This window comes from Phoenix dactylifera, chromosome 8 (assembly GCF_051530095.1).
Source record: "Phoenix dactylifera cultivar Ajwa chromosome 8, Ajwa_hap1_PhDact_Kaust_v1.1, whole genome shotgun sequence".
NCBI lineage: Eukaryota > Viridiplantae > Streptophyta > Magnoliopsida > Arecales > Arecaceae > Phoenix > Phoenix dactylifera.
The window spans coordinates 3,708,500-3,735,622 of NC_143197.1; the positions used below are offsets into that span (position 1 = coordinate 3,708,500).

At 40.9% G+C, this 27,123-nt stretch overlaps 2 protein-coding genes, 1 long non-coding RNA gene and 1 pseudogene across 4 annotated transcripts; 1 reads left to right on the forward strand and 3 right to left on the reverse strand.

The window, feature by feature from the left end:
- Positions 1-430: 430 nt before the first annotated feature.
- Positions 431-2,971, reverse strand: LOC103710349 (zinc transporter 6-like; annotated as a pseudogene). Its single transcript, XR_015967623.2, has 2 exons — positions 2,373-2,971; positions 431-845 (listed from the first exon to the last, which is right to left on the reverse strand). The product of XR_015967623.2 is annotated as a zinc transporter 6-like (transcript).
- A 2,394-nt stretch (positions 2,972-5,365) lies between these two features.
- Positions 5,366-7,631, reverse strand: LOC103710388 (ethylene-responsive transcription factor ABI4-like). The gene is made up of 2 exons (XM_008796081.5): positions 6,205-7,631; positions 5,366-6,057 (listed from the first exon to the last, which is right to left on the reverse strand). The coding sequence occupies exon 1, from the start codon at positions 7,542-7,544 to the stop codon at positions 6,657-6,659; it is 888 nt and encodes a 295-aa protein (XP_008794303.5). The 5' UTR covers positions 7,545-7,631; the 3' UTR covers positions 5,366-6,057; positions 6,205-6,656.
- A 3,544-nt stretch (positions 7,632-11,175) lies between these two features.
- Positions 11,176-16,759, reverse strand: LOC103710348 (uncharacterized). The gene is made up of 3 exons (XM_008796023.6): positions 16,573-16,759; positions 13,940-14,053; positions 11,176-11,567 (listed from the first exon to the last, which is right to left on the reverse strand). The coding sequence occupies exons 1-3, from the start codon at positions 16,612-16,614 to the stop codon at positions 11,445-11,447; spliced, it is 279 nt and encodes a 92-aa protein (XP_008794245.1). The 5' UTR covers positions 16,615-16,759; the 3' UTR covers positions 11,176-11,444.
- A 41-nt stretch (positions 16,760-16,800) lies between these two features.
- On the forward strand, positions 16,801-23,081 carry LOC148702616 (uncharacterized). The gene is made up of 2 exons (XR_015967796.2): positions 16,801-18,028; positions 19,630-23,081. It is a non-coding gene; the product is annotated as an uncharacterized LOC148702616 (long non-coding RNA).
- The last annotated feature ends 4,042 nt before the right edge of the window (positions 23,082-27,123 follow it).

A 27,123-nucleotide genomic window follows, 5' to 3' on the forward strand; every position in this document is an offset into this window, starting at 1 on the left:
ATATCGGCATACTCATTACAGAAGGTCCTGAAGCAGTCTCCCAATATATGTAGTTCGTACTAATCAACAACAAAACCAACTTTATGCATCTTATCATCCTCTATTGTTCAGCAGACAAAGAAGGGCAAAAGGGTATGTTTCCTTCTTTTCTCAGCCTGTTCACAAAAGCAGCCCACCGAACCAGAAGAACTCTACTCTCTGATTGGTATGAAACGTATCATGCAATAACTTTAAGTCTGACCACCTCAACCTCAAACAATAGATCGAAACTCTAATTCTTGGTCTCAAAATTGGTATTTTCAGTGATCCTAGCATTTAAAGCAATTCAGGTATAATCACTTCAAATTTGAAATTAAGAGTAGGAAAGAAAAGATGAACACAAAATGCAACCATTAACATTGGCCCTTAGCAGCATGATCTGTAATATAGATTGTCTTTGTCAATAATTGTGAAGATCACACCATCTGATTTAAAATTATATATTTTGCATTCCCAATTATAGTAATATGGAGAAATTACAAATTTAAGCACTAAGCCCAAAGCGCAAGCACTGACATTGAAGCAGATCCTAGCAATAATGTGATGAAAGAAGCTTTCTTCAATCGAGGACTTGAGGACATCGCCTTCTCGTGGAAGAAATCCACAACTATGAGATCCACAAGAGCCATGTACACTAGTATTCCTGAAGAGAGATAACCCAGCAAGCCTTCCAGGATGAGGCCATTGGGGCAGCTGTCATCAAAGCCTGTCATATAAAACACCATCATTCCTAGCACCATCCCCATTGGTGTAGTCAACGAGAACATTATGCACATGTACCCCACTGTCCCCAAGCCGAAACCAGCCTGCCATTATCAATGACCATCTTATTCAGCAAAATGTATGTTTATGAGGGGAACCAAAAATGGTAGTTCTGTCCCACTGTTTTTTGAGTCTAGAGATTCCACTAACAACAATAAGGACCTAGATGCCACAATGTGTATGAAGTTTGAACCTCTCAGATAATAAGTCCATACAGAAATTAATCTATTAGGACTTGCAAGATTAAACCTCCTGCAAAAAATCACATAGCCCTGTCAACTGGTTGGTATCAATAAAGTATAAAACATGGCATTAAAGGTAATTTCATGAAAAGGAGGACAATAAAGAAGTCTACTGATTCCAATTCCAAGTGCTTCATATAATTATAGCAGATCCATGGCTTTGATGGAAGAAGTATACTAGATAATAGAAATAATGTGTCCCGTAAAGCAAGTTGAAAGGTGGTAACATGGTGGCATGACAAATTGGGAAAAAGGATTAGTTTCAAATGACATGACTTGGTTGATTTGTCTTCTCTCTCTTTTTTTTTATTTCTCCAAAGATAACAAGGTAGAAGGCTTCCACCAATAGAATTACCAAGTTTTTATCTAGTCATGCCAATTGAAGAGGGCGGGCCTTGGTGCAACGATAAGGTTGCTTCCTTATAATCTGGATGTCATAGGTTAGAAAGATGGAAATAGTCACTCCACATATGGAGGTAAGAACACATAAATCCGACCCTCCCTAAACTCTGCAATAGTGGGTGCCTCATACATTGAAATGCCCTTTTCCATGCCAATTGGACCTAGACCTGTCAATGGGGTTGCGTCCTGATCCAACCTGAATCTTTATCCTACCCCACCCACCTGGAAATCCGACCCAACCTGAGGATCCAACATTGAGTCTATGACCTGACATGAAGGGAGAGAAAGATACCATGCCATCCATCCTCCTCTCTCAATGCCGGGATACTAGTTTGGCCACTTCAGCGAGCCCATTGTCGTCAACCCCACGAGCAAGCTCCTTGCTGCCCTTGACCCCTCCAGTTCCAGCAAGACTGCCCTCCTCTCCACCCTCACCACCTACCTCCCCCTCTGCTAGTGTGGACATTGCCACTTCGACTCCATGACCTACAACGATCACTGAGCTCGACCTCAAATTACTAACGGTGGTGCATGTAATAGCATTTTTCAGAATGGTGTAATGTCATGAAATTATTAACAGTAGAATTAAGGATTAAAAATTTCAACTTGACCATTTATTAATAGTTCCCATTCCATATCCTACCACCACTCAGCAGCACATAAGTCTGGCAAACTTGCAGGACCATCACAATCATCTAATAGTTCTTACCAAACTCTCACCGTATCGCTCCAACACATCAACTGATGATAAGATAGCTCAACATCCAAGCACTACACAAGAGGTACCCATGATTCAACTCAAAAAGAAAACAATTTTCACGAGTAAAATCCAATGCTGACAATAATCATAGTAAATACTGACGGCTAGCATTTGTAATAATGATAATGCTTTTAACTGGACTCCAAAAATTAGGGTTTTCGATGTACCTGGGCGATGCATCCGCCGAGGCCCATCCCTTCAAAGATCTGGCGGAAGGCGAGGGCGACGGCGAGTGGCCGAATCGAGCACCGGTTCTGAGACATCTCCATCGTGACCCGAATAATCACTGAATGGAACACAATCCCAGTCTCCAAGACCTGCGACACCATCCTCTGCTTCAGCTTCGCGAGCCTGTCCTCCTCGTCCCCATGCTCCTCCAAATCTTGGTGGACCCATGGTGGCCGTGGTTCCCACTCATCGCCACCGCCGCCGCCCCCTCAAGCCGTAATTTTCCACCGCCATTCGCTCCCACCTCCTCAAGCCCGATCGGGGTGTACTGCTGCTCACTGGCGGTGGAGGAGGCGTGGGAGGTGGCAGAGACGTCGACGAGGAGGGGAGCGAAGCCGGAGAAGGGGAAGTCGCGCCAGGGGCGGCGGGAGGCAAGCTGGCAGTCGGCGAGGGCGGCGAAGGCGTCGGGGAGGACGCGGACGAGCGACGTCGAAAGGATGACACCGGCGGCGAAGCACTTGATGAGGAGGAGGAGCGCGTTCGCGCAGGCGGGCTTCCCCTTGAAGAGGCGAGGATATCCCCACCGCGCTCGTGAATAAAATTATCCCGACCACCGTTCCGTCCTAATCCCCCCGAAATAGCCTCTATCCCGACCACCGTTCCGTCCTAATCCCCCCGAAATAGCTTCGGCGAGCGAAACAAAGAGGGAAGGGAGAACTGGAAGAGGAGACATAATGGTTTGTTTTCCAGTTTGGGCGCGGCCCAAATGACGTACCCAAGGGAATTTATAAAATGGGCGAGGGGGAACGGCCGGAATAGACAGCAGTTGAAGGACAAAGTGATGCCGCATTCACATCCATCCGACATAAACTACTGTTATATCTTGGAAAAAAAAAAAAAAAAAAAGCATATCATGTAAAATAAATGAAAAAAATTAGAGCACCATCTAGAGGTACATCATGCTAATTATCTATGCTCGTCTCAAATTACCATTCTCACCTTATTTTGAATTGTTATTATAGTGCACAGCTGATGTGGTGTACATGATGTAGGGTACGGAAAAGCCTTGGAATGTAATAAAAGGATAATTTATAGTGGTTGATTGGTTTAATGACAGTCAATCAGAAATTTATTGAGATGAATTAATGACTATGAATATTTCCTTTTGAAAAAAATAGAAGAGCAAAATAAAGAGCATTGTTAGATCTAATACTGTAGTTTCATTGCCAAAGATTTTACTAGTTTGATAAGCTATCATCTTCAAAACCATCTTTAATTTGAGTTTTTGAAAAGAGCCCAATCTCCCAAAAGATTATCACCTCAATTCCCTATTGAAAAGTGAGAGAGTCGACCAATTCCAGCCTCATCAACTTATTCAGCGTGCCTTTAAACTTTAGAAACAAAATTAAGATTGTAGACTTCAACTACCATTTCTTTCTTCTTTTTTTGTATGGTTTAGACTTCAGAGGGTCCAGCCTAAATTACAGAAAGTTAACCCTAATAAACTAAGGATATGTCGTAGCTTCGAGCAGCACTAAGGCATTTATGTCGACTGCGAAGGATGTGTACGTAGAGGCCAAGCATCTAAGGATAAAAGAATATGGCATTAAATAACATAATTATTAACTCTTAAACACCAAACAGCGTCTGTGATTCAGTTACAAACGTAGCATTTCGTTGAATTTGTTTTCAACAATATTCTGTCATTCGGTAGAAGAAAATCCCAACGGACGCAACATGAAACGATCTGCACACAAGCAACCATGGACACAACTTAGCCAGGTATTGAAGCAAAAGATATCTCTCTGAGCAATCCGGGTAGTCATAAATAACTGGGCCCCATCCATGTTGTTGATTAGAAGACTGAAAATTCTCAACCACCAGAGAGCATTAATACAACAAGTAACAATACACAAGAACCAGCATACAGGATATCCACTGCTTAGTATTAAATCTCAGATAGTAAAATATAGGGAATAACTTGCAGCAATATAGAGGGAGAACATGTGAGGTAAAGAAAGAAATTGTAAACATAATTTTAGTCACAAAATACTACTCAAATTCTCATTTTTAAAGAATTCTGTAGTCTGTTATAAATGATGAATGGTATATAAAATATCATCTAACTATGAAAAGGAACCCAATAACGTAACAAGAATTAAAACAAAGCAACTATATGTGCTAAATATTATGTAAGTAAATATTATTAAAATTTACAAAAAAAAATAATGTGATGAAATAATAAAGCACCATTAAGATATGGAGGGAGGAAGAGAAAGTGCGACTTTACTTTCTTGGTACTGCTGGAGATTATTTTTTTTTCTACTGTAGAATTAAATTTTGCAAAACTTAATTTTCAAGAATGCATCTCATGTGATGTCGATGGAAACGGTAGTTGGTGTATGAACTAAATAAACTACTAGAACCTAATTGAGAGATGCATGTCATGCACGCCAAGAATGGAGGAATCATAGAATACAAGAACCGTTTCTTTTTCTCCTCAGTTGCTTCGAGGTCATTTTGCAGAAATATCACTTGTTAAACTCTGGTTTTTCTGACTTCATGCTACTGAAGATGACACTACTTAGTTGTTCTATTCAGGGGTAAAGGGAAGAAGATATGCCCTTCAGTTGCCAAATGAACTAGTTAGTGATTAGTACTCATAACCAAAAAGTAGATCTAGATGACAAACTAAGAAAAACCATGTGAAATTCACGATATTACAAGAAACATGCATGTCTAGCTAAAGAAACTTTTGATCACTGCAATTTATTTGAAATTACGCATGCAGTTTCTATAACACTAGAATAATTACTTTCAGTGAAACCTTGAATTGCAAAAGGACAGGAAAAAGGTCAACATGTACTATGATTATCAAATTATCTTACGGTTTTGATCAAGTCTTCATAAGTCTAAATCACCTTGAATATGGCTATTTTCATTTCGTAAATGCATGCATGTATTATATATACATTTCAAATGATCTTTTTTCATTTTCCTTTCAGACTATATTTTTGTGCTCCAGACTTGCTGCCGATGTCCTCTTTGAAGAACATCCTACATGACCTACATCCACCTGCAAATCCTTATTATTTATATTGCTCACCTTTTAATGAACCTGATTTTCTGAATAAATTAAATTAGGTGACAGAACATGCTTAAGATTTTCTATGGATTCCAACATTGTATGGATCAATATAGTTCTTTTCAAAATTGTGGGAACAACTTATGAACAAAGTGACAAAAACATGTTCTAAAAACATCATCAGTGTTTGAACACTTGTATGTAATAATGATCGGGTAGGATACCCTACAACAATTTAGAGACAAAACAAGAAAAGATAAAACAATTTAGAGGCAAATCTAGAAAGACACTATGACCAAGAAAACTGTCATAAGAAGAAGTATTATCACCATCACCACGAAGAACAAAGTGGAACTTTCTAGGTGAGTGATAATTTGATCAATAGTATATATAATGTAGTTACATCTTAATAATCACAACAGTCTCTGAGATAATAAGGTTTTACTTGAAAGGTAGGCATGCTGTAGTACGTTGATGCTAAACAGCAAATTCCTCCATAAAGTAGCTTATTTTGTCTTTCCGAGAGACTCATAACAGAAGTTGGTAAAACAGTAGAAAACCTATCACTTCAAATCTGTGGAAATAACATCCAAATGATCCTGCAATCTCAGTAAGGAGAGTATCAGCATGACAAGAATGATAAGGACCGCCAGAATAACTAAATTTTAGATCTATGAAGAGTAAAGAAACACTGAAGCTCAGATATATAGTATGATGCAAGACACAACATAGTAGCAGGGTTATACCTTTTATCTGCAACCAAGATGGTCTAATCCAAGGACTAGCGCCACCATCACTATCCAGCCAAATCTGTGACCAGACAATAGAAACCTAGAGAGAGCATGAACATCTTCCCATATAACTACTTATCCATCTAAAAATCTGCGTTATGTCATCTGGTGGTCTCCTTCTTATCATTCCAACGGCCAGCTGCTTGCGTGGTGTCTTTCTTGATCATAAAATAGGTTGGAGCTCTCATTAATTTTGCACATTACAAAACAAATACTAGAGTTCTTCAAGCTTCGAAGTATAAAAAATTGATAAATGTAAAAAAAAATAGATGATCCAACCAAGACGATGGTATAATTGAAGAATCCTTCGAAAGCATGCATGCAAAGCAGAAAACCTAATTCTCCTTATATCAGCCCTATATTAATAATAGTATCAGGGAGAAATCACTTCCTTCCTCCATCACAGATCAAAAGAAGAAGGGATCCCCATCATCCCACAAGCAAGAAGCTGCTGCAGCATAATCATCATAATTCCACACCGGCGACGACACGAGAGGCATTGATGTCGTGGTCTCCACTGGCGCTGCAGGCTGGTTGGAGAGCGACAGGCTCGAGCCCACCGACCCGGCAAGGGAGCTGATGTCCTCGTATATTGCACCAGTATCGGCCGGGACGACATGGCTCGGCCCACATGCAGCTGCAGGCGCCGGCGCTGGCGCCGGCACCGCCGGTCCATGCTCCACCTGCTGCGGCTCGATAGGCACGCAGTGATAACCAACGCTGCTGGTGATGGGCCCATGGGCGATGATGGTGCTCTCCGTTGTGTTGGAGTACGTTATGGGAGGGAAGGCATGGAGAGAAGAGGAGGAGGACGAGGGGAGGAGAGGGAAGGGGAAGCCGGAGGGGCGGGGGAGGAGAGGACGAAGGGTGGACGTCGAGGAGGAGGACGAGACGGAAGAGGAGCCACCGCCGGCGGCGGTGGCGGCCGAGGGCTGGAGATTGAGCTGTGCACGATGACCATACAGAATAAGCGCCGCCCGGTCGTAGGCCCTGGCTGCATCCTCGGCGGTGGAGAACGTCCCGAGCCACTTCCTCGTCCGCTTCCTCGGCTCGCGGATCTCCGCCACCCACTTCCCCCAGCTTCGCTGCCGTACCCCCCGGTATCGGAACTTCCCGTTGTCCGGCCCTCCCTTTCCCTTGCACTTCCTCCTACTGCTCCCGCTAGAACTCCCTCCACCGCCACCGCCGCCGGAGGATGCGGCGGCGGCGGAGCTACTGCTGGTGGTGCTGCTGGGGCTACCGGGAATGGAAAGAGAGTACTGTTCTATTAGGTGAGGAGGCTGCCCGCCATCCATTTCCAGAAGAAAGAAAAGAAGGGAGGGGGGTTGGGCGCCGGGGGACGGCAGCCTCGGGCGGTGGGAAGGAGGAAAGGTCTTGGGAGGATGGGAAGAGAGATGAGGGATGGAAGTTTGGGTTGGGGTGGGATTCTCTACCTCTTCTCTATGGGGAGGAAGGGCGGTGGTCATATATAGGGCATTAAACTAATAAAAAGACACACAGGAAAAGTACTTCTCTCGGGGTGCAGCCTTTATTGCATGGCTGATGCGAGAGAGAAGTTAAAAGAGGCAGCAGCACAACAGATATATTGGTAGTAGTAGCTTGTAAGGGCTTGCCAGTTTTGGATTCTTCTAACCTGCACTCTGTTGCTTGGTTGGAAAGCAAAATTATACATTTATAAACAAGTAGTTTGTTTTGGTCTTCCTTCTTCTCTCTTCTTTGAAGGGCAGTACATGGACTCAGCCCGCTCTCATTGCAGTCTCGTAAAGTATTAAAGCATGCGAGACAGAAAGACAGTGGGAGAGAGAAAGAGAAGAAGTAATGAAGCAAGCCGAGAGTCCGTGGTAGCGGGGCATGATGAGGTGGTGATGCTAGGGCTTAAGCTCTTGGTAGGGCGGAGAAGACGAGTAGAGAGCGCGTGCCTGAGAGAGTGATGCGGCTGAGAGTGATGTTGGTGAGGTGAGAGAAGAGGGGCCTCGGGAATAAGCGAGGTTGTCTTCTTTGAAAGGGACAGCAGAATCCAGGTACTTTCCTTGGCTATAATTAATCACCTTGAGACTGGATTCTAACGTGCTCTTCCCATTCGTCTCCTCTTTGTTTAGTAATCGGCATTCTCCCTCGCAATCCACCCTCTCTTCGTTAATTGGTAGGGGACACTATTTGTGGTGATGAGGAGATGGACTGGGTTCTCGTTCTAAGATCTACGGAATGGATTATGGATGTAAACAAGTAGGAAAAGGTATTCTTGGCCCGCCGTAATCTAAAGAGGATGGGAAGTGGATTTTGTCGACCGGCCGGGAGTTGGCTTCTGGATTTTGACTTTGACCTACGTTTGAGAATTGACAATTTTAAAATCCACCACAGCCAACATGAAACCGTCTCTTGGGTCGTCCATGGAGTCGGTATGCCGCGGGCTATATGCTGTTGTGAATGGATAAAGTTTGGCTACTGGGAATGGAGGAGTGCAGACGCAACAAACGCTTCTAGCACGATATTTTTGGATGCATGGACGTGTGACATCCACAAAATACGTAAGGGTTCAACTGTTCAAGACGAAGAAGTACTAAACTTACTGAGAGGTGAAGTGTGGATGCCTTCTCTTCTTTTTCATCGCTACACATAAAGAAAGGTGTATACATACATATAGATATATGTTTCAATAATTTTCAGGATATTTAACATAATTCTCCCTTCTCCTTGAGACCTTCTTGGTTGATATACATTTGACAATCGCCAGCACTTTGCTAAGACATGCTATCTGGTGATTTGCAAGCTAGAGCAGTGTCATATATCAAAGAGCAGTGTCCTCTTTCTCTCCTCTCTCTGCCAATGGCTGCCTCTAGCTTAAGTTTGGAGATACTCTGCAACAAAGCTCCCAAATTGATGTAATCCAGGTCCAGCAGAAACTACGTTATAGGTAGATCATATTATATGAACCCAACTAAAGCATACCCTACTTGACTAGCCTTGACCTTATCTTTTTTTCAGTCCCACCACAATGTGATCTCTTGCTCCGATTCCCAACATGGAAATCTAATAGAAGCTAGGGGTGTAATGGAGCCAAGCTTGACCGAGCCGGAGCCAGGTTGAGCTTGATTTGAAATTAATTTCTTGCTTGAAAGCTAGTATTAAACTGGATTTATTTGCCATTGTTTTAAGCTCAATCCAAAGTTAATTTCAAACCAAGCCAACACGAGCCCAACCGGTTAGCTTGAAGATCATAAAATGAGCCAAAAGTTAATTCAAGCTTGAAGCAAGTTTGGTTCAAGCTTGAATCAAAACTTGGTTCGAGTTTGATTCTAAGCTTGGTTTAGATCTGAATTAACAATTAATGGATTTAAAAGCTAAATAAGTATTCAAGCTTGAAACAACTCTAATATTATAAATTGTTGGTATCCTACACTCATTATCTAAACTTATATATCTAACATATTCTTTTGAGTCTAGATAGTTTCGATCAAACCGTGCATATTTTGAGCTTGGCTTGAAATTAATTTCAATCCTAAATTGCTAGCTCAAGCTTTGTGTGTTTAGCTTCCAATCGAGCTTTTTTTCAAGTTAAGCTCGAATAATTCAGATTGTTTGCCCTGCCTAATAGAAGCCCGATAGATATTTAAGAAAATAGTTGCTTTATAAATCTTCCTGCACCCGACTTTACGGTGCACATAGCACACCGGAGAGGCCACTAGGTGTTGCTTGGTGGATGAAGCATTGATGTATGCAATATTGATGTTCCATGGGGCGTTATATGTAAAAGTGCTCACATCAAGTTTCACTCGCGTGCCACTACTACGTTCAAGCTAATGCAGTAATGCCAGCACCCGATCGTAAGTCGTGAGGACGTACAGAAATATGTATATCGACAAAGGCTAGGATGTTTTATATAAAATTGCTCACATCAAGGCTTGTACGTACGAGTCCCGGCATATCACCTGCCGGCGCTAGGTCAAATCTATTTCAAGCAATTTTTCAGTTAAACTCGTTAAGAGTATAGAAATTGCAGATAAAAATCCCACATTGATATACACAAGCTCTAATATCCTCTGTTATGTGATCGACTTTCCCCTGAAGAATCAATTCCTGTTGTCCCGGCGTTCTCCGGAATTCAGATAGAGGCTTACATTAAATTTGAACCAATCCACAAGTCCAAGATGCCAGGACTACTTTAAACTTGATGTATACTTTTTTTTTTTCTTTTTTTTTTTTGCTTTAAAAAAGGGGAAGGGGGGAGGAAGGGACAAGCCCACCCCCGCGTAGCAGCCTCCACTAGGCCCCCATCCCGCCAGGAGAATGTTCGATAGGGCAGAAATGACCGTGTGTTGAGCACCCCGGCCGGTTTTACTCGTACCCTCCTCATACCCTCCTCACCCGTGAGCCCGGCTTGTTTATCCCTCTGGGCTCCGGCACGAATACCACGTGTGAGTACGTCACACCTGGCACCACCGAGGCTAATAGCAGAGCGATACACCCTTCCAAATTCCATGTCCGAGCAGGGAGCATCCGGTCTCCACAATTTAATCGATGCCCGTGCGTTTCGAACTCGAAACCACTTGATTGGAAGTAAGGCCACGCTTCCATTAGGCTACCACCTTCACATGCATTCTTTTGTAGTACGCATACGCCAAGTAAGGACCATCTCTTGTGAGATGTTTCCCACTTCTCTGCTACATCTACAAATTTATCTTCTCTCCATATAAATGCATTGAACTAAGAAATATGTCTCTCTTAAAACATCCAGGTGAGCCAAATAATTCTTGAATGAATGAGAATCATGTGCATTTGACTCGAACAACCATGAACCCGCTGAAGTTACAAGCATGGATCTTGTATATGATATCACCAACAAATCGGGCATCTTAATCAGCTTATTAGCCAATAAAGCATCATATTGAAACTGAGGAAGAAAACATTCTGCATCGACTTCGCAAGTCAGAATAAGGTATTTTCCAGAAACTGCAGCTTATTCTGAGCGGTAACGTATCGGAATTATATCTACATATGCACCATGCTTACACCCAAGAAGACATTCAATAGGAAATTTTTACATCATCATATGAGAGCTACATTTTGTCTACCTCCTGAAAAAATAACTTCATCCTTGAGGTTCGCATGATCAAGAGGATGGTGTCATCATTCAGGCTGAGTTTTTATGCTCGACCAGAATATGAGCCAACACCTTATTTTTCCTAACAAGATTATTAGGAGTGTTCATTTTTGACTCCTTTCATTGTTCCCGATGATGATGGTTCACCTGTGGAATCAGGAGAAGCTGCTGCTGATAAAGGTTCTTTCTCCAACGAGGTTGGCATTCCTGAAATTTCCTGCAAAAGAAATTCTTTATTCTACCAGTTTGCAGAGAGAAAAATCCAGAAATGAATCAAAATACCTAAATTCTTGTGAATATATCATGTAGATCTATTTTCTACAAGTGTTATATATATATATATATAGATATAGATTGCACAGATTTTTTTACAATATAAAAATCAATTTTCAGCATAATGGTACTCAATTCCCAAGGAAAAGTCTGCAGGTTATATACCTAACTGGAAATCATAAATGATGGCTATGATTTAAATTTGCAGAATCAATAAAAGCCAATTGAACAGAGGTAAAGGTTGACGGCTAATTGGCCCTGCTGATGGCAGAAATACTGTTCTTTCCGACCCTTAATGCAGTAAACCTTTGGTCTTCAGGAAAAGACGTGAAGAAAATACAGAACTCCAGATAATTGGAATGAAATGGAAAGCACCGAATACATTCCACAAAACTATCCAAAAGAATGGCTTCTGAGGTGGAATTAACTAGTAAGGGATTGCTTTCACAGGTATCAGACTAATGCTAGCAGCCATTGCCTACTCAACATATAATTCCAAGGTACACGGATTCAGCTAGTGTTAGACTGTGTCATTCTTGGTGTTACACAAACTTATCCTCAATGAAACCACTTCCCAAAACTCCACTTTGACAAGTACAAAATAAGGTTCACCTGTGATCTTCTCATATAGCTCTTCAGGAACAATTGATCAAAAACTGATGGTTCCCATGAGGAACGGGAGATGTGGATAGGACTCATGGAGTTGAATTTTGTGTTTAAAGAAAAAGAAGCTTCTATTGAAACTTCCAAAGAGGGTAACTCTAAAAGAATGACATAATATTTGTACCACAAAACACCATGAAAGAACAGGAGCTTGCAGATTTATGCAGAGCACATCCTGTATGGGAGAGCTCAAAATTACAAGAAGAATTGCCTGACAAAGCAGTCTACTGCACTGAAGTCACATTCCAGACCCTCAAGCAAGATAAGATTTGACACAACAAATCCTCCAAAAGTTGTTCCTTGCTAGCTGAATTGCTTGACATGCAGAAGTTGTTGGATAAGATACAACAGGTCCATATGAAAGGGTTCTCCAATCAATAAATGCTATTGAAAACATTGTACCAACTTCCTATAGAGTAGGCACAAAGGAACCTACTCAAGCAGAGGTAGGCTTCAAGTTTTGGACAAGTTCTCAGCAGACAGGCACCGAACAAATAAGATAACTGAATTCAGCATATAGTTTACATGATAACATGCAAGGTTTGCCGTCTTGATACTAGACCCCGTACCGGTGCCGCACTAGCATAGTATTGGTATGGTACAATATGAAATTTTTTTGATATACTGAGTATTGGTATGCCACCTGTACCAGGTATCGATACCGAACCGGTACACAGTACGATACGCCCTGTATCGTCCGGTTCGGGCTGGTATAGCGTACCATAATAACAAGTTTCTAACTTCGGCTATACACAATGTATGTATTTAAGACACAATTCAACCAGTGCAAATAGGACCCCCAAGATTTAACATCTTGTGCCGGTGCTTTCAGAAATCCAATTTCTTAGCATCAACTTATCTGCTTCGATTAATTTAAAAACTTTGGTTACATGGTAATGATTTTTCAATAACACTTTGTAAGCATCCATCATTTTAACTTGTTGAAGACTGAAGCAAGTGCATCAAGCATCAGAGAAAATTACGAAGCACAACCTGACCTCGTAAATGGTTAAAGCAGGTAGGCATCAAGTTTGGGCAGCCTTGGTACGTGGATCAGCAGTTTCTTTACAAATAATAGAAAATAAATCGATCTTAAATTAGAAATTTCCTGTGGAAAATACTGTGACATAATTCACATTACCAATAACAGCTCTCAGAGTAACAGTCCAATGGCAAACGATTGAAACCCACATATTTTCTTTAAGTTCCCCTGTAACCAGTGTTCTGCCAGTTCTCAAACTGTATGCACAATTCTGGGGTTAGGGGCTATCTGCTGGAGCCAGACGGTGGCAAAGCCACAGATATAACCTAGAATGTGTTTAGTCTTTCTATAGCTTTAGTAACTCTTACCATTCTTTATAAATAGTTTGATGTACCTCACAAAGATACCCATGTGAAATAGCTGGACCTATAAGACCTGTCATTGTTACTATCAAAAAGCTTTTCTTACATTTTATACGAAGAAACTTCTACATGGAAATATCAGAAAACGGTTGTCTACAAACAACAATCATCTATGTTGTAAACTACAGAATTGCAAATGCGCAAGATTAGAACTTAAATTATATAAAAGAAAACCACATGAAATTCTCATCTCACTTATGAGCTACAAAAAGTAAGGAAAACATAAGGTGAGGCAGAGAAAGTACATACCTTCATCAAATGCAATCTTAAATCACTTGGGCGAACTCCTTCCCCAATGCAGACCATAACAAATTGTGAATAATGGAAAAGAACATCAGCAGCAGCTTGCTTTTGCTGTTCAGTCTGCATTCATATCTTATTATGGTTAAAAGAAAATCTAACAGGGCACCGAATAGTTCAATTATGTAGACATAGACATGCAGATGATGCATATATACACGACGATTAAAAAGAAAGTGTGATATTATAATCCAAATTTCAAAGACCTTGCTTTGTTGAGACACTCAGCAAGGTCAGTTTTTCTACAAGGGCAGCTTAGTAAGCTTATGTCACAGAAATAATGTGTCAGTTGAGGAAATCGTCTTAGATAGCCAAAACCAAACAAACATAATTTCTTATATATTAACATCCAACAAGCCTATGAGACTTAGGGCATGTTTTGTATTTTGCTTAAAGTGTTTTTATGGATTTTAAAGCAAAAAAGCACTTTTTAAAAGAAAGAAGTGTTTGGTACTATTATCCAAAAAGTGTTTTACAAGAAAAAAAGTCAAAAAAATGCTCTTCGAAGAAGCTAGAAAATGTAGCTTTTGGCTTCTCCCTCTTTTTTACAAAGTAAAAGCATCACCAAACATTCCCTAGATTTTGAATCACAAAAAAAGGTTTACAATAAAATTAAATGTTCACTAAAGAATGAATAAGCTTAAGCTGCTGTTTTGCCTATCATATTGGTCTATCTTCATGTTTTCCCATGCTTAGACATAGGATAGGAAGAGAGAAGTATTAAAACAACCAAGGTTCTATCGAACCATCCCGAACCAGGCGGTTCAGACGTACCAAACCAAACCAGTAAGGAACCAAGATGCTTTGGCCACACAAAAGAAAATAAGGTTAGAACCGATCCAAACCAGGCTGAATCAACGAGCTTCAAAAGGTTCTCGGGACGAATCAGGCCCTTTTATAGAACCCCACCTCTGTTTGATCAATCTCTCTTCCTCTCTGTGTTCTATCCTCTTTGAAACCCTAGCCATTACCCTCTCTCTCTCTCTCCTAATCCCTCCGCCTCACTTTCCTCCTCATTTTCTAATGATGATGCCATGGGGGACCACACCAATAGCTCCGACCCCGATGGACAACCTTCAACCCTCAATCAATGAGCTTTGGAACTGATAGATAAGCTTTGGCCCTTGATCAACAATCTCGGATCCCGATCAATGAGCTTCGTCCCCAATTGACAAGCTTTCACCTCTGATTGATGAGTTTCGACCTTCGATCCCCTTCTCTAGTGGGTCCTTCCTCCCCCTTCTCTCTCTCCACCTTCTCTCTTTCTCGCTTGTTCAATCTTGCTAGCACCTAATGGGCACCAACATGCCTACCATGTGTCAGTATGGTACGGTACCTACCAACCTGTATGCGACTGGTGGTACCGATTTTGTTAACCTTAGATAGAACCTTAATTGGACATAGGTAAATCTAAAAAGAATATATAATTTAGTTATGACTTGAAACAATGTAACAAAACATTTTTAAATATATATGCCAAGAGAACTTCTAACAATTTTATAGTTTGCTACCCAGTTGTTAATTTCTTTAAAGTAGCAAGATCTAGGTTGCAATAGGAACTTGAAGAATTAAAATGGACATTGCGAATAACTCCTGGATTTTGTTCTTCTCCAAATAAGAAGCACATTCAGGTGGGATAAACACATACATACACATTGTTTTTAGACCAGAATAACAATTAGCATCTTCAGTTAAAAAATAACTAACACAACCATGGGTACTTATAAGAAACTGGTTTCTTGCCAGCAAGAGATGACAGCTACAAACAGAAGGATTACAGAAACTGGACCAATTGAGGGAGTTTGAAATAAGTGTTTCATTAGGGGACATTAGTCGCTACACAGACTTTCCCTTCTGAATAAGAAAATCTGTAGGGTATGAAGTGATGATCTCTTCCCACTGGAGAAATGCATTAAGCTTAACCTTATACAGACAAGGTGCTAGATCCTATGACAAGCAAGCAAAAGTTGCATGAATATTTATCCATGGGAGAGTGAGGTTTTTGGAGCAGAGAAATTCAATAACTATTTGTAAGATATAGATCATGAAAGTGAAGTTTAGAAGAACCAAACAATCTAAAAACGAGGTGGCTTCTGTTATAGGTTTATACACCCAGCAGACTGAATTTTGAAACCAATTTAAACAAACATGTAGTTACCATCCGATGTAACGGGCATAATGCACCAAAAATTTCTTGATTCGCATATCATCACCAAAAGGAATTTTCTGAGTTTTAACATATATAAATCTCTCGGTTATCATCAGTCTCTCTTTTGACAACTCTACAATAAAGCTCTTTTCTTTTGTTGCTGCAAGCCATTGTTTCCTCACAGCTAAGCATCTATAGAGATTCTAACATATGTAGTCACAAGAAGTGTTGAACAATTCAATACACAACCTAGAAGTTGCAACTAGATTGCCATGTTCTGATACCAAAACTTGTTCATCTTTCTACTACAGCAAATCTTCTGTTCAAAGGAACGCTCTGCCCATCTATGCTCCAAGATAACATCAAAAACCTATCTCGATCTAATCTTCTAATCAAATCAGTCATCTAAAGCGTTAACAAATAGAGATTTTACCTCGTAATCATCCTCCGCGATTGGCCTCGGTGCCCGCCCCATCTCCTCCTCGCCCTTCTCTCTCCAAACCTCGCCCCTATTTCCCCGTCTTCAGAACCGGGTTAAGCTAAAGCAACAACTTAAACTCCCCTCAGCGACACCTTCCTATTGTCGTACTCCGGTCACTCGCCCGAACATACTTCTGCTGTTCTCATGAACCGTTCTATTTTAACTCGACCGCTCCAAAAAGTCCAAATACTAGCCGTCTATCTGCGTTGCGTATCGTGGTTGCATCCTTCGCGCTAAAGAAAAATAATCCTTCCTTCGCCCAGAGACCGTTGGATATTCCACTGCTCGCTTTGAGAGCTGTGCATACGAGGAGAGGCCGAGTTTGGAATGATTTGAGATCTGTGCAGAGGATTATCCAACTGTCCCCAGGCGCGAAGGAAGGCGTATCCTTCTTTCGCGTGAAGGATACAACCACGTTCCGTCTCAACATTACCGACATATGGAGCAGGATTGTTTATGTTACGGTTGGTACGAAGAACACCGGACCTTTCTCTTGCCCTCCTCCCATCTCGAAACCCTAACCCTAAGCCTAAAATCTTTCTCCGGATGCCGACGGATCCATGGATCCCGGCCCCCGATCGCACCACCACCACCCTCCACCCCAGCCTCACGCCGGCGGCGGAGGCGGAGAAGGGAGGGAGGACTGGTGGAGCGAGGGAGCGTCGGAGGCGCTGATAGAGGCGTGGGGAACCGATACCTCCAGCTGAGCCGGGAACATCCGGCAAAACGACTGCAACGAGGTCGCCGACGCCGTGAACGAGCGGCAGGAGGCACTCTGGAAGCACCGGAAGACGGACGTCCAGTGCAGGAACCGGATCGATACTAGGCTCGACAAATCGAAGTCCGGGACTTCGCAGTGAGCCTTCTTCTCGCGCCTCGACCTCCTCGTCGGCCCCAAATCTGCTCCATCTCTCAAGAAGCCGAACCCTTCCTCCGTCCCCTTCATCAAACCTCCCCGCCCCCCACCCAATACCCGTTGCCGCCCCTCCCTCACCTCTACCATCAAGCACCGGAACCCTAATTCTAATGCTGCCGTGTACTCGAGCGGCTCGATGAACTCTCTGGGGTCCTCGGAGAGTTCCCACGGGGAATTTGGCCTGATGAGGAGGATGACGAGAACGATGGCGACAATGGATTGTTTGATGTTGTGGCTGCAAGAAAGCAATGGAGTAGTTGGGGGAGTTCGGGTGGTGGTGGGGAGGAGGGGGCTTTTGGGGAGTTCGCAATGGCGATTATGAAGTTTGCGGTGGTTTATGAGTGTATAGAGAACAAAGCAACGGCAGATGATGGAGCTGGAGAGGCAGCGGATTGATTCACAAAGGATCTTGAGTTACAGTGGATGCAGAGTTCATGGACGCTCAGCTTGAGCTCGAGAAGATGAAGCAGCCCAAGTATGCGTTGGGATCTGGTGAGCAGCTGATACTTTTTATTTACCTGTGTTAGGTTCGGTATTATTAGGTCAGTGCTGTTGTTCCATTTCCAGGTGAATATTGAATGGAAAAGGATGTTATTTGCTTATGTGAGATAGAACTTGGATCCAAACAACTTCATTAGCTTCAAGACATTATATTTTAAAAAAAAATCTGCCACCAAACTAGAAAAATAAGGATATGAAAAGTGGAATATCAGCTGGATTTACCCTTGAAGAGGAGTTGACAACTCTAAGGTGGTGTTTGGTGACCTAAATAGGATCGCCGAGATGAACTTAGATCACCGATGATTTTTATTCTGGAGTAATCTGATCCCCAATGATATGAAAGAGGCTCTAATTAATAAAAAGAAGAATATTTTAGCATCTATATTGTTGGGGGTTATTTGGCATGAAAAAATAAATCCTGTGTCTGATTACTATATTTGGTATGAGAAGTGAAATTGAAAGATGGTAAATAAATAGTAGGTCCCATGTCTATTTTGTTGAGACTTGAGAGAGAAGGTGAAACAAATACCACTAGGAGGGTGGTATTTGTTTTTCTATGCTGGATTACTAAATAGAGGTAATTTGAAATTGGCATTATGAAAATACCCTCAATTATAGTATATTAATATTTTATTAATTATAATATATAATTAATATTAATTATACTAATATATATGTTATATACCAAAGACTGCAATCAAGATGTATGCGTAGAACTCGGTAATACAGAACCATGTTTAAGCACATAGAGAGATTAAACTGATAGACATGGACAACCACAATAAACCAATCCATATTTTGGGGGGGCACACAGAAGGCAATAGGCTGTCTCCCTTTTTAGCCTTTCATTTGGTTAAGATAGACACCATTTACCATACTTAATAACAATTATATTCCCAGACTTTTAGAAATATAGATTAGTAAATTTAAGGTGTTGTTAGGCATAAAACCATAGACTGCAGTCAATGTGTATGCGTAGAACTCAAATATATCACTGTAACACGGCATCATGTTTAAGCAGAGAGATATTAAAATGATAGACATGGACAACCACAATAGACTGGTCCAATTTTTTTGGGTGCACACAAAAGGCAATAGGCTGTCTCCCTTTTCAGCTTTTCAGTAAAAAATATTGCTTCCATTGAATTTTACCTTATCAGTGGTCCTCCATTGAATCTTTTGCATAGTTCCTACCCTAAATGATTTTAAGATTTCCATTGTGTAGCTGTTCTTTCTTTCACTCCTTTCAAAAGATTATTTGCTAAGTCATCTAAATCATTTCTGCAGTAGAATCATACAGTTTTCTTGAACCTATTAAGAGAAGAAAACTATGTAGAGTGTGAAATATATATCCCCTTTTATTGGTCCTTCCTGGATGAATTGTACTATAACAGACGATTTGATGATCTATACCAATTATTCTAATTTTCTGCTCTTTTCTTGAGACTGCCATTTTTGCTGTGTTCTTGTTCTGCTTTTAAGAATCGTTTTCTACTTTTCCTTTTTTGCTGCTTACTTTTTTACATTTTTGAGAATTGTTGTCAGCATTCTATCTTCAAGGTGACTAACAATCTTTAGCTATGATGTTATAGTTCTATAGCTTACATTTGTTTCTGCAAAGTGGCCAATTGGTTGATCAAGGATAACTAACAAAGTAAAGGACATACTTGGGATGTTGGATTATATATATGATCTGGCCTTTCATGTAACTTGAGGCTTTTTGGATGTGTAATCTCTTTATACTAGTGAGTCATATCAAGAGAGAAAAAGCATTTCTAATTATAGAAAATGTAAACTAATTATAGAAAAAATGCTGGGGTTGTCAAAAAGGGAGGCCTTCTTTACCTTTGAAGCCCCCATGTAACAACTTATGTAACCTAATCATATCCCTCTCCGTCCCAGGTTCTATTTCCCCTTCCTCCTCAATACACAAGTCCTTTGCATATGAACAACTACTTGATATGGAAGAATCAAGAGTTGATATGTTGTATTTAGTGATTTTGCCAATTTTTCCTGACATGGTGGTTCTGATACTATTTCATATGATGTGGGTGGGTTGGTATTTATAATCTGCCTTCACTGAGCAGTCTTATTGTTAGTGATGGGCTTCTCTATTGTTCCTAGATCCATATTAGCATATAGTTTTTGGAAATTATCTTTCTTATCCTACATCAATTAGGAATACTATGCCTATGAGGAAATATATCCTGGTCATATATTATGTAATCATACTTCTTAAAGTTTGGAAAAAGAACACAAATACCCTTTCTTGCTCATGGATTTTCTTCATCAACACATCTTTTATCTTCAAGTTTTCTCTTTTGTTTGGATAAGAGCAGTAATTGGAGGGTGGGATAGTTTTGATGCATGATCTATCAAACATATTCTGATCTTTCTTCTCTTTAGGGTAAAAGATTAACCTAAGGACACCGTGCATAGGGGTAAAAATATATTTTATGTTCCAGCCATGGTTTGATATACTTAGGCTTCCCCCTTAAGTCCGTTTTGCTCAAGTGCAATGCACGAATCTGGAGTCAGCTAGTCAGCCTAATCTGGTTCAAGTTTTCAAATCTACACCTCTGGCCAGCAAGTAAAATTTGGCCTGTCATGGGACAACCATTCTATTAAGCATATGGCGGCGGCAAGCCATGGCTAGTACTGCTGAACTGGCAGCTGCAGTTCAAGCTTATAAGGCTTGCCCAAGCAATATCTTTGTTAAGACTATGCCTTGTTGTAGAGTTTGATACTAATATTAATTTTCCTATTGCCACTTCAATAGTAGAGTTTTTCCATTCTAAGATGATACCCTACTTTTCTTGACTTTCGGATGCTAAGATGATACATTCCAAACATTGTAGAGTATGTCCAGTGATTTTTCTTGAATTTTGCATGCTAAGATGCTGGGACTGCGGGACACATGTGAAGTAAGGCAATGGGACTGCAGGATACATGTTAAGCAATTCGTCTAGGTTGGGCATCAGTCATTGTGATAGTGGCTTTTTCCTAGCATGTTGTCTGGTTGCCTATCAGGGATTCCTCCTCTAGCCTACCATGCTTCCTTTGGTTTGGGGATGGACATCTCAGTTGACTGCTCACGAGAGTATTCTACACCCAACTGCTATCACCCTCCTCTAGATCCTCCATAGCCTGTAATTGCATTCCTTCGACTAAGATTTCTGCATTATACTGTTCCTTACTGTCTTCTCTTCTCCTTTGATCCAATGACCATATTGCTGTTGTCGTTATTATTCCACCCAAACTGCTTTCCTCATCAGTATCCAAGAGTATGTTCTGCTTGCTTCTGCCTAAGGGTAATCATTGCTAATTTACGTCGGCATTGACATTTACCTTATTCATGCTTCTTTACTAAATTTTTAATCTGCACCTGCAGCAGCTGCTATGGGCTTTTTATTTTTCGAAAAAAACCTTCATGGTTACATTCTTTTTTCCCTTGAGCCTTATTTTCCTGATACATTCACAGAGAATGCTATAATACCTTGCAAGAAAATCACCGCTCTCTCTCTCTCTCTCTCTCTCTCTCTCTCTGTGTATCAAAAGCAGTATTTGGTTCTGTAGGAATGATATTTATAGCTCAGTGGTGTGTCTGTGTATCAAAAGCAGTATTTGGTTCTGTAGGAATGATATTTATAGCTCAGTGGTGTTAAAATTTGGATGACACCAGGAGTAGGATATCCCCTTTTTTTCTCCTATTTTATCTGGAGGTCTGGATCACCTCAGGTCCAGATATACTCTGAAATAGATGTTTAAACATCTCAAGTTACTGTATCTGTCTGTGGCATTCAGTGGGTAATTTGAAAGAATTAATTTGCTTGTTAAGCAGCAATATTGTTAAATAACCTTTTTTCCTTTGCTAATTAATTTATGGATAAAATGCTATTCATCTAATTTGATATGTGAATGGGTGGATGCATTCAAACTTTTGGACCAGATAGTTGTTCTGTAGAACAATGTTTGGGATGTCGCGTGCTTTCCTTATAATACCAAGGGTTGGAGCTGGTGAAAACGTATCAGGAATGACAAGGGGGATAGAGTTGCCTTCAGTTGCTCCATAAAATGTTCTGCAGAAGCTGGATGGATCTTACTCCATTTGGTACTAAAATCACTGATTGTGTGGCTGGTATCTTAGTGATGAAAGAGCATTGACTACCTTTCTGAGCAAAGAGCACTGACTAGCCTTACCATCAGATCTTGTCCATATTGGTGTTTGCCTGTGAGCCTGGAATATTTTTTGTCTGTACTAATTCTGAAATTCTTAATTGCTTGCACCTTTCAGTGATATCAATCACACTTCTTTCTGATGCAATGGTGTGTTAAAAGGTTTGATCGATGATATCTTAAGGAAAGTTTAAGTAGAATAGGAACTTTTAGATTGAAGGACTAAACAGATACCATCTTCGTCATCCATTAGTTTTTTATATTGATCGATGAAACTGTGGTTATTGCTGCATGAAAACTATCAAATATCCATACATTTGCTTTCTATCTGCATATTTTTCCTGATTCGTATCATTATGTTTTATATCTGTGAACTGCCCCTGGTTCGTGCGATAATTGACTTTGCAATATTATTAACTTGTTACGATCTATTATGATCATCTCTGCTTTGAGACATTTTGGGTGGTCGTCTGGGTCCTTCCCAAGCATCATTCTGTGGTGCCTTTCAGGAAAAGGTCCTAGTGGAGAGTTCCAGCTCCCTGTGTGCAGAGCCAGCTAATGAATTGATATTGGTAAATGCTCTTGTGATAGCTGAGTTGACCATACTCTGCAGCTATCTTGGAGCAGTAGCAGTGGTGGGTATCCATCTGATCTATGTTCGTTTCAAAAGACTGTTTAGCCATGTCAATTATTGCATTAATACATTATCATTGGGTGTAACTTACCATTCACATCAGTCATGTTGCATTAATTATTAATAGTCTTGAGACTGTAGTACAAATTTTTATGTGGATCCACAGCTATCATATGCATAATGGACAAATGCTACCATGCAATATATCGGGCAATGTAGAATTTCTTAAGACGACTCTCTAGTTTGTAATCTATTCTAGAAAATCTTCTCCTCTCAACCCCACTATACCTCAAAGCCAGCTGAAAAATCAAATCTCTGAGGTTAAGCACCATCCTGTGCCCCAGATTGCTGACGTCAATAATAATACTGCAACGCGTAGAAACCATAAAACAGGGTGATACCGGCAAAAAGATGGAAGCTTATTATCAAATTTAAATAATCTTATTGGTTATCTCTTGTTTAAAATTTTGAGTCTTTTAGCTTCTGTTCTTTATCAGGTATTTTACGTACTCAACAGTTTGAGAATTTTCAGTTATAACTCGCAAAATATTTAAATAAACTCGTTAAAGGTTTCTCTGTCGATAGAACCCAAGGACAAGTTGGCTGTTGTGTGTATGTAGAAGCGGAGGAGCGGCGATGCGTTGCACATGTATATACTGTTCAATGTAAAGAAGTTGGTATAAGCTACAGGTATACCGCGTGACAATGGGTCACCTTGCAGGGGCCAAATTTTTTAGATGAAGTAGCCCACTCCAGGATTGACGGAACCAAGCTTGTCACTGGCTTGGGTTGCTGTGCCTAACCTAAACAAATCAGCTAATGGATTCCGACCAAACCCAGTTTTATAACAGAATGGATCTCATCCGATGTTGCATTTGGATCCAACCAGGTCGTTGCAGGCTATTAATTGGCAATGGACAAGGAATTGAAACTAACAACTGGTTGGTTTGGTAAAGCCACTGGTTACTGGATACCACTGACGAGGAAAACTAAGAAATTGCCTAGTTTAGAAGGCAGGGGAATTACTGATTGAGATGTTAAAACTATTATTGTATGGTGGTGTCTTGGTAAATCAAGAAATTGCCAAGTTCAGAGGTCAGAAGGTAGTGGAATTAAGGCTGCCAACTGATTTGAGTTGTTACAGCCACTATTAGATACCAGTGAGTTGGTAAACTAAGAAATTGCCCAGTTCAAAGATAGGGGAATAAAGGCTGCCAACTGGTTGGGTCGTTAAAGCCGCTATTACATATCAGTGAGTCGGTAAACTAAGAAATTTCCTAGTTCACAATTACCTTGGAAGTAATATAACTGATCTCATAAACGTTGCAAGGTAAAATTAAGGAGGCGCGCACAATAGTAGTAACTACATGAAATTTCTCTACTCATATTACCAAGAAAAAGACAACATAATGCATCGACCAATGGAAACATTGAGACTACAATCAAACAAAGTTTGAACAAACAATTACCAAGCAAAAGTTCAGGATATATCATAGTGGCACATTGTGCATGCTATATCATGCTCCATGTGGTTCTCATGTACACATGACCGCATGGCATGCACTTCACTCATCCCTTGGTCAAAAGTCCGCTTGACACACTGCACATCTCGCCAGGCTCTTCAGAACTCTCCTTTTTTGCCACATCATCCTCACCGTCTAGAAGATCACTACTGGACACGATAACAATCTCTTCTCCCAGAGCAGAGTCTCCAGCAGCGATCGAAGAATTGGATGATGATTCCAATTCATCTCATGAGGGGCATTCAATATTATGCTTGAGGTAGTAGTCCATGCAGTCTTCATGGCATACATGGCCGCATGGCATGAGCTTCACCATCTCTCTTTGCCCAAACTCCACAAGGAACACCATGCACATCTTACCAAGCTCGTGAGAACTCTCCTCTTCAGTCTCCGCATCGTGAGTATCAGGAATATAACAAGATACTTAATAACATCTTCCACAGAAGCAAATTCTCTCGCACCACCAGAAGACTTCGCTGAAGACTCCGATTCATCGTAGTAACACGTGATGTATTATCCATGCAGTCGTCATGGCATGTATGGCCGAAACTTCGCACGAGACACACCATGCACATCTCGTGAGGCACTAAGATATCAGTCATCACCTCAAACTCTGCTTCAGAGCCCCCATGTCGACTCCAGATATGACCAAATATGGTCTTGACCAAGCAAAGATATTACCCTCTCGGAATAGCTTTCTTTCCCGCGGTCATCTAAAAACGATCCGCAGAGAATGCTACTGATGGCTTTAGACAACAAAGTCCAGCGATACGAAGCTGACGAGCCTGAAAGCCTCCAGCTTCAATAGGAACCTCGGTCACGGTCTTAGAGGTCACGCCTCCATCCTGCAAGCTCAAGAACGTTCAGCTTGTCTCCTTGATATGGATTTTGCGCGCCGTCGTATTCCTCGGTCATGGGTCGACATGGTCTCTCGATCAAACGACGCAGGATGGAGGCGAAGAGTGGATGAACGGAAGGAGGAGAAGAGAGTAGAGCTGCCGTTAGCTAAGATTACGATGCAGAGTATTTATATAAGGGGTTTATAGAGGCTCGCTAATATAGATAGAGTTAACCAAAATATAACGGTTTCTTTGGCTGTTGACCCAACACTACTTCTGCGAACTCTTTGTTGTGATTCTTTAAAATATACTGTTTTTCTCCCCAGTTTCTCGGGTGGCAAGCTTTCTTGTGCACAGAATAAGGGAGGCTGCACTGACGAAAGCCTTAAAGAACAAGGAATTTAAATGTGCGGCCAGGGGGCGAGAACTTGTCTCTTAACTTTGACCAGGCCATCCTATCAATGGTATTGTCTTTGGCTGTGATTGACCAACGCCTGCATAGCTTAAGCTCATGTGCTGCGATGGGTCCCTCTCAATCACGGCCACAATGTCATACATGGGCGACCATGATTGATAAACAGGTCATCTCTCGTCCAAGCGCAGAACGGAGAGGATGGTGGAATTATTGTCACTTTGATATGGTCCAGCAGCAAGGTTATTGCCTTACCGAGGTCTGATGATAGATCGATTTAAACATGATGAACCATAAGAATCATATGATTGGGTAAGGAGGCGTGGAGATTTGAATTGAGAATGATTTGTTTTAGGTGTTGAATGCAAAACATCAGATACCGGCTGTATTCTCCTTAATTTCATAACTGTACTTGGCTTTAATACGATATAATGATGCCTTTATGGTTATATTATTTTTTATTTTCTTTTAATGAATGAGATATCTGAAGCGGTTGATGATAGATTTCATAATGTCAACCGAGCCTTTATTTCAAGTTTTGATCCAAACATAATACTAGTATTTGACCAAGACAGGAATCTTACTAATAGTTAAAGTAGATGCTACTGATAAAGAGACATGAATATTCTACCAAATGCCGAGATAATTAGGAATATATGCGACTTCTTGCTGACACTGTGGCTTTGCATATAATTGAGGTTGAGACCTACTATGACATGGAAAGTTGTCACCTAAACAAACGATCTCCAGTTGCATGTCACTAACACATTGACTCCTCTCATTTACTTATTCATTTATTTTAATATGAACCATCCAAGTAATATTTTCCACCTTAATTTATATAAATACTTCCAGATTTAGTCTTGTAAGCTTTTAGGTCGTCTAAAAAAATCAAAGGACTTTTGGATCTCGGCAGCTGGAACTTCTACCTAAGACGCTGCACCTGCTGTTTCTCCTGCACCTATATCCCAAAAGCTTCATTATTTTAAGTCTTCTTGAGAGATCCACTCTTTGAAACCTACACTCAGATTAAAAACTACGTCAGCTAACGCTTCTAGTAGCAAAGATTAGGATGATCAATCTAGTCGACTAATGCACGAGAAGAAGATGATTATGCAAGCATTTATAGACCCTAGATGTTTCTTAGAATCGAGATGCACCATGCTTGCTAAGTTATCGGCGAGCAGTATTGGAGGTTAATTAGCTTGGATGTCGCCGGAGCAGTCAGGAGAACCCACAGCACCAATTCATGAACCACCACCTGTTCCACCCTAACACAAGAGGATTAGGAAGTAAATCTTGGAATCTTTCTTGGACAAGGACGACGCAAATATATATAACCCTGAGCTTAGTTTTTGATTTTGTAGGCTTTTCTCCAAAAATATAGTCCAGACAAGCACTGAAGTGCTTGTATCCAAGTGTCATGGGTATCAGTCCAGAGCTAATGTCCAGGTCTCTAAGATCATGTGCACATATTGAACTGAGTGTACAACTAGTGCAGA

Excerpts from the sequence above, each read along its gene's own strand:
- LOC103710388 (XM_008796081.5), bottom strand. The coding sequence starts at position 7,544 with ATGGATGGCGGGCAGCCTCCTCACCTAATAGAACAGTACTCTCTTTCC.
- LOC103710348 (XM_008796023.6), bottom strand. The coding sequence starts at position 16,614 with ATGGGGCGGGCACCGAGGCCAATCGCGGAGGATGATTACGAG. Across the intron at positions 14,054-16,572 it reads TCGCGGAGGATGATTACGAG|ACTGAACAGCAAAAGCAAGC; the intron begins GTAAAATCTCTA and ends ATATGAATGCAG. Across the intron at positions 11,568-13,939 it reads TAAGATTGCATTTGATGAAG|GAAATTTCAGGAATGCCAAC; the intron begins GTATGTACTTTC and ends TTTCTTTTGCAG.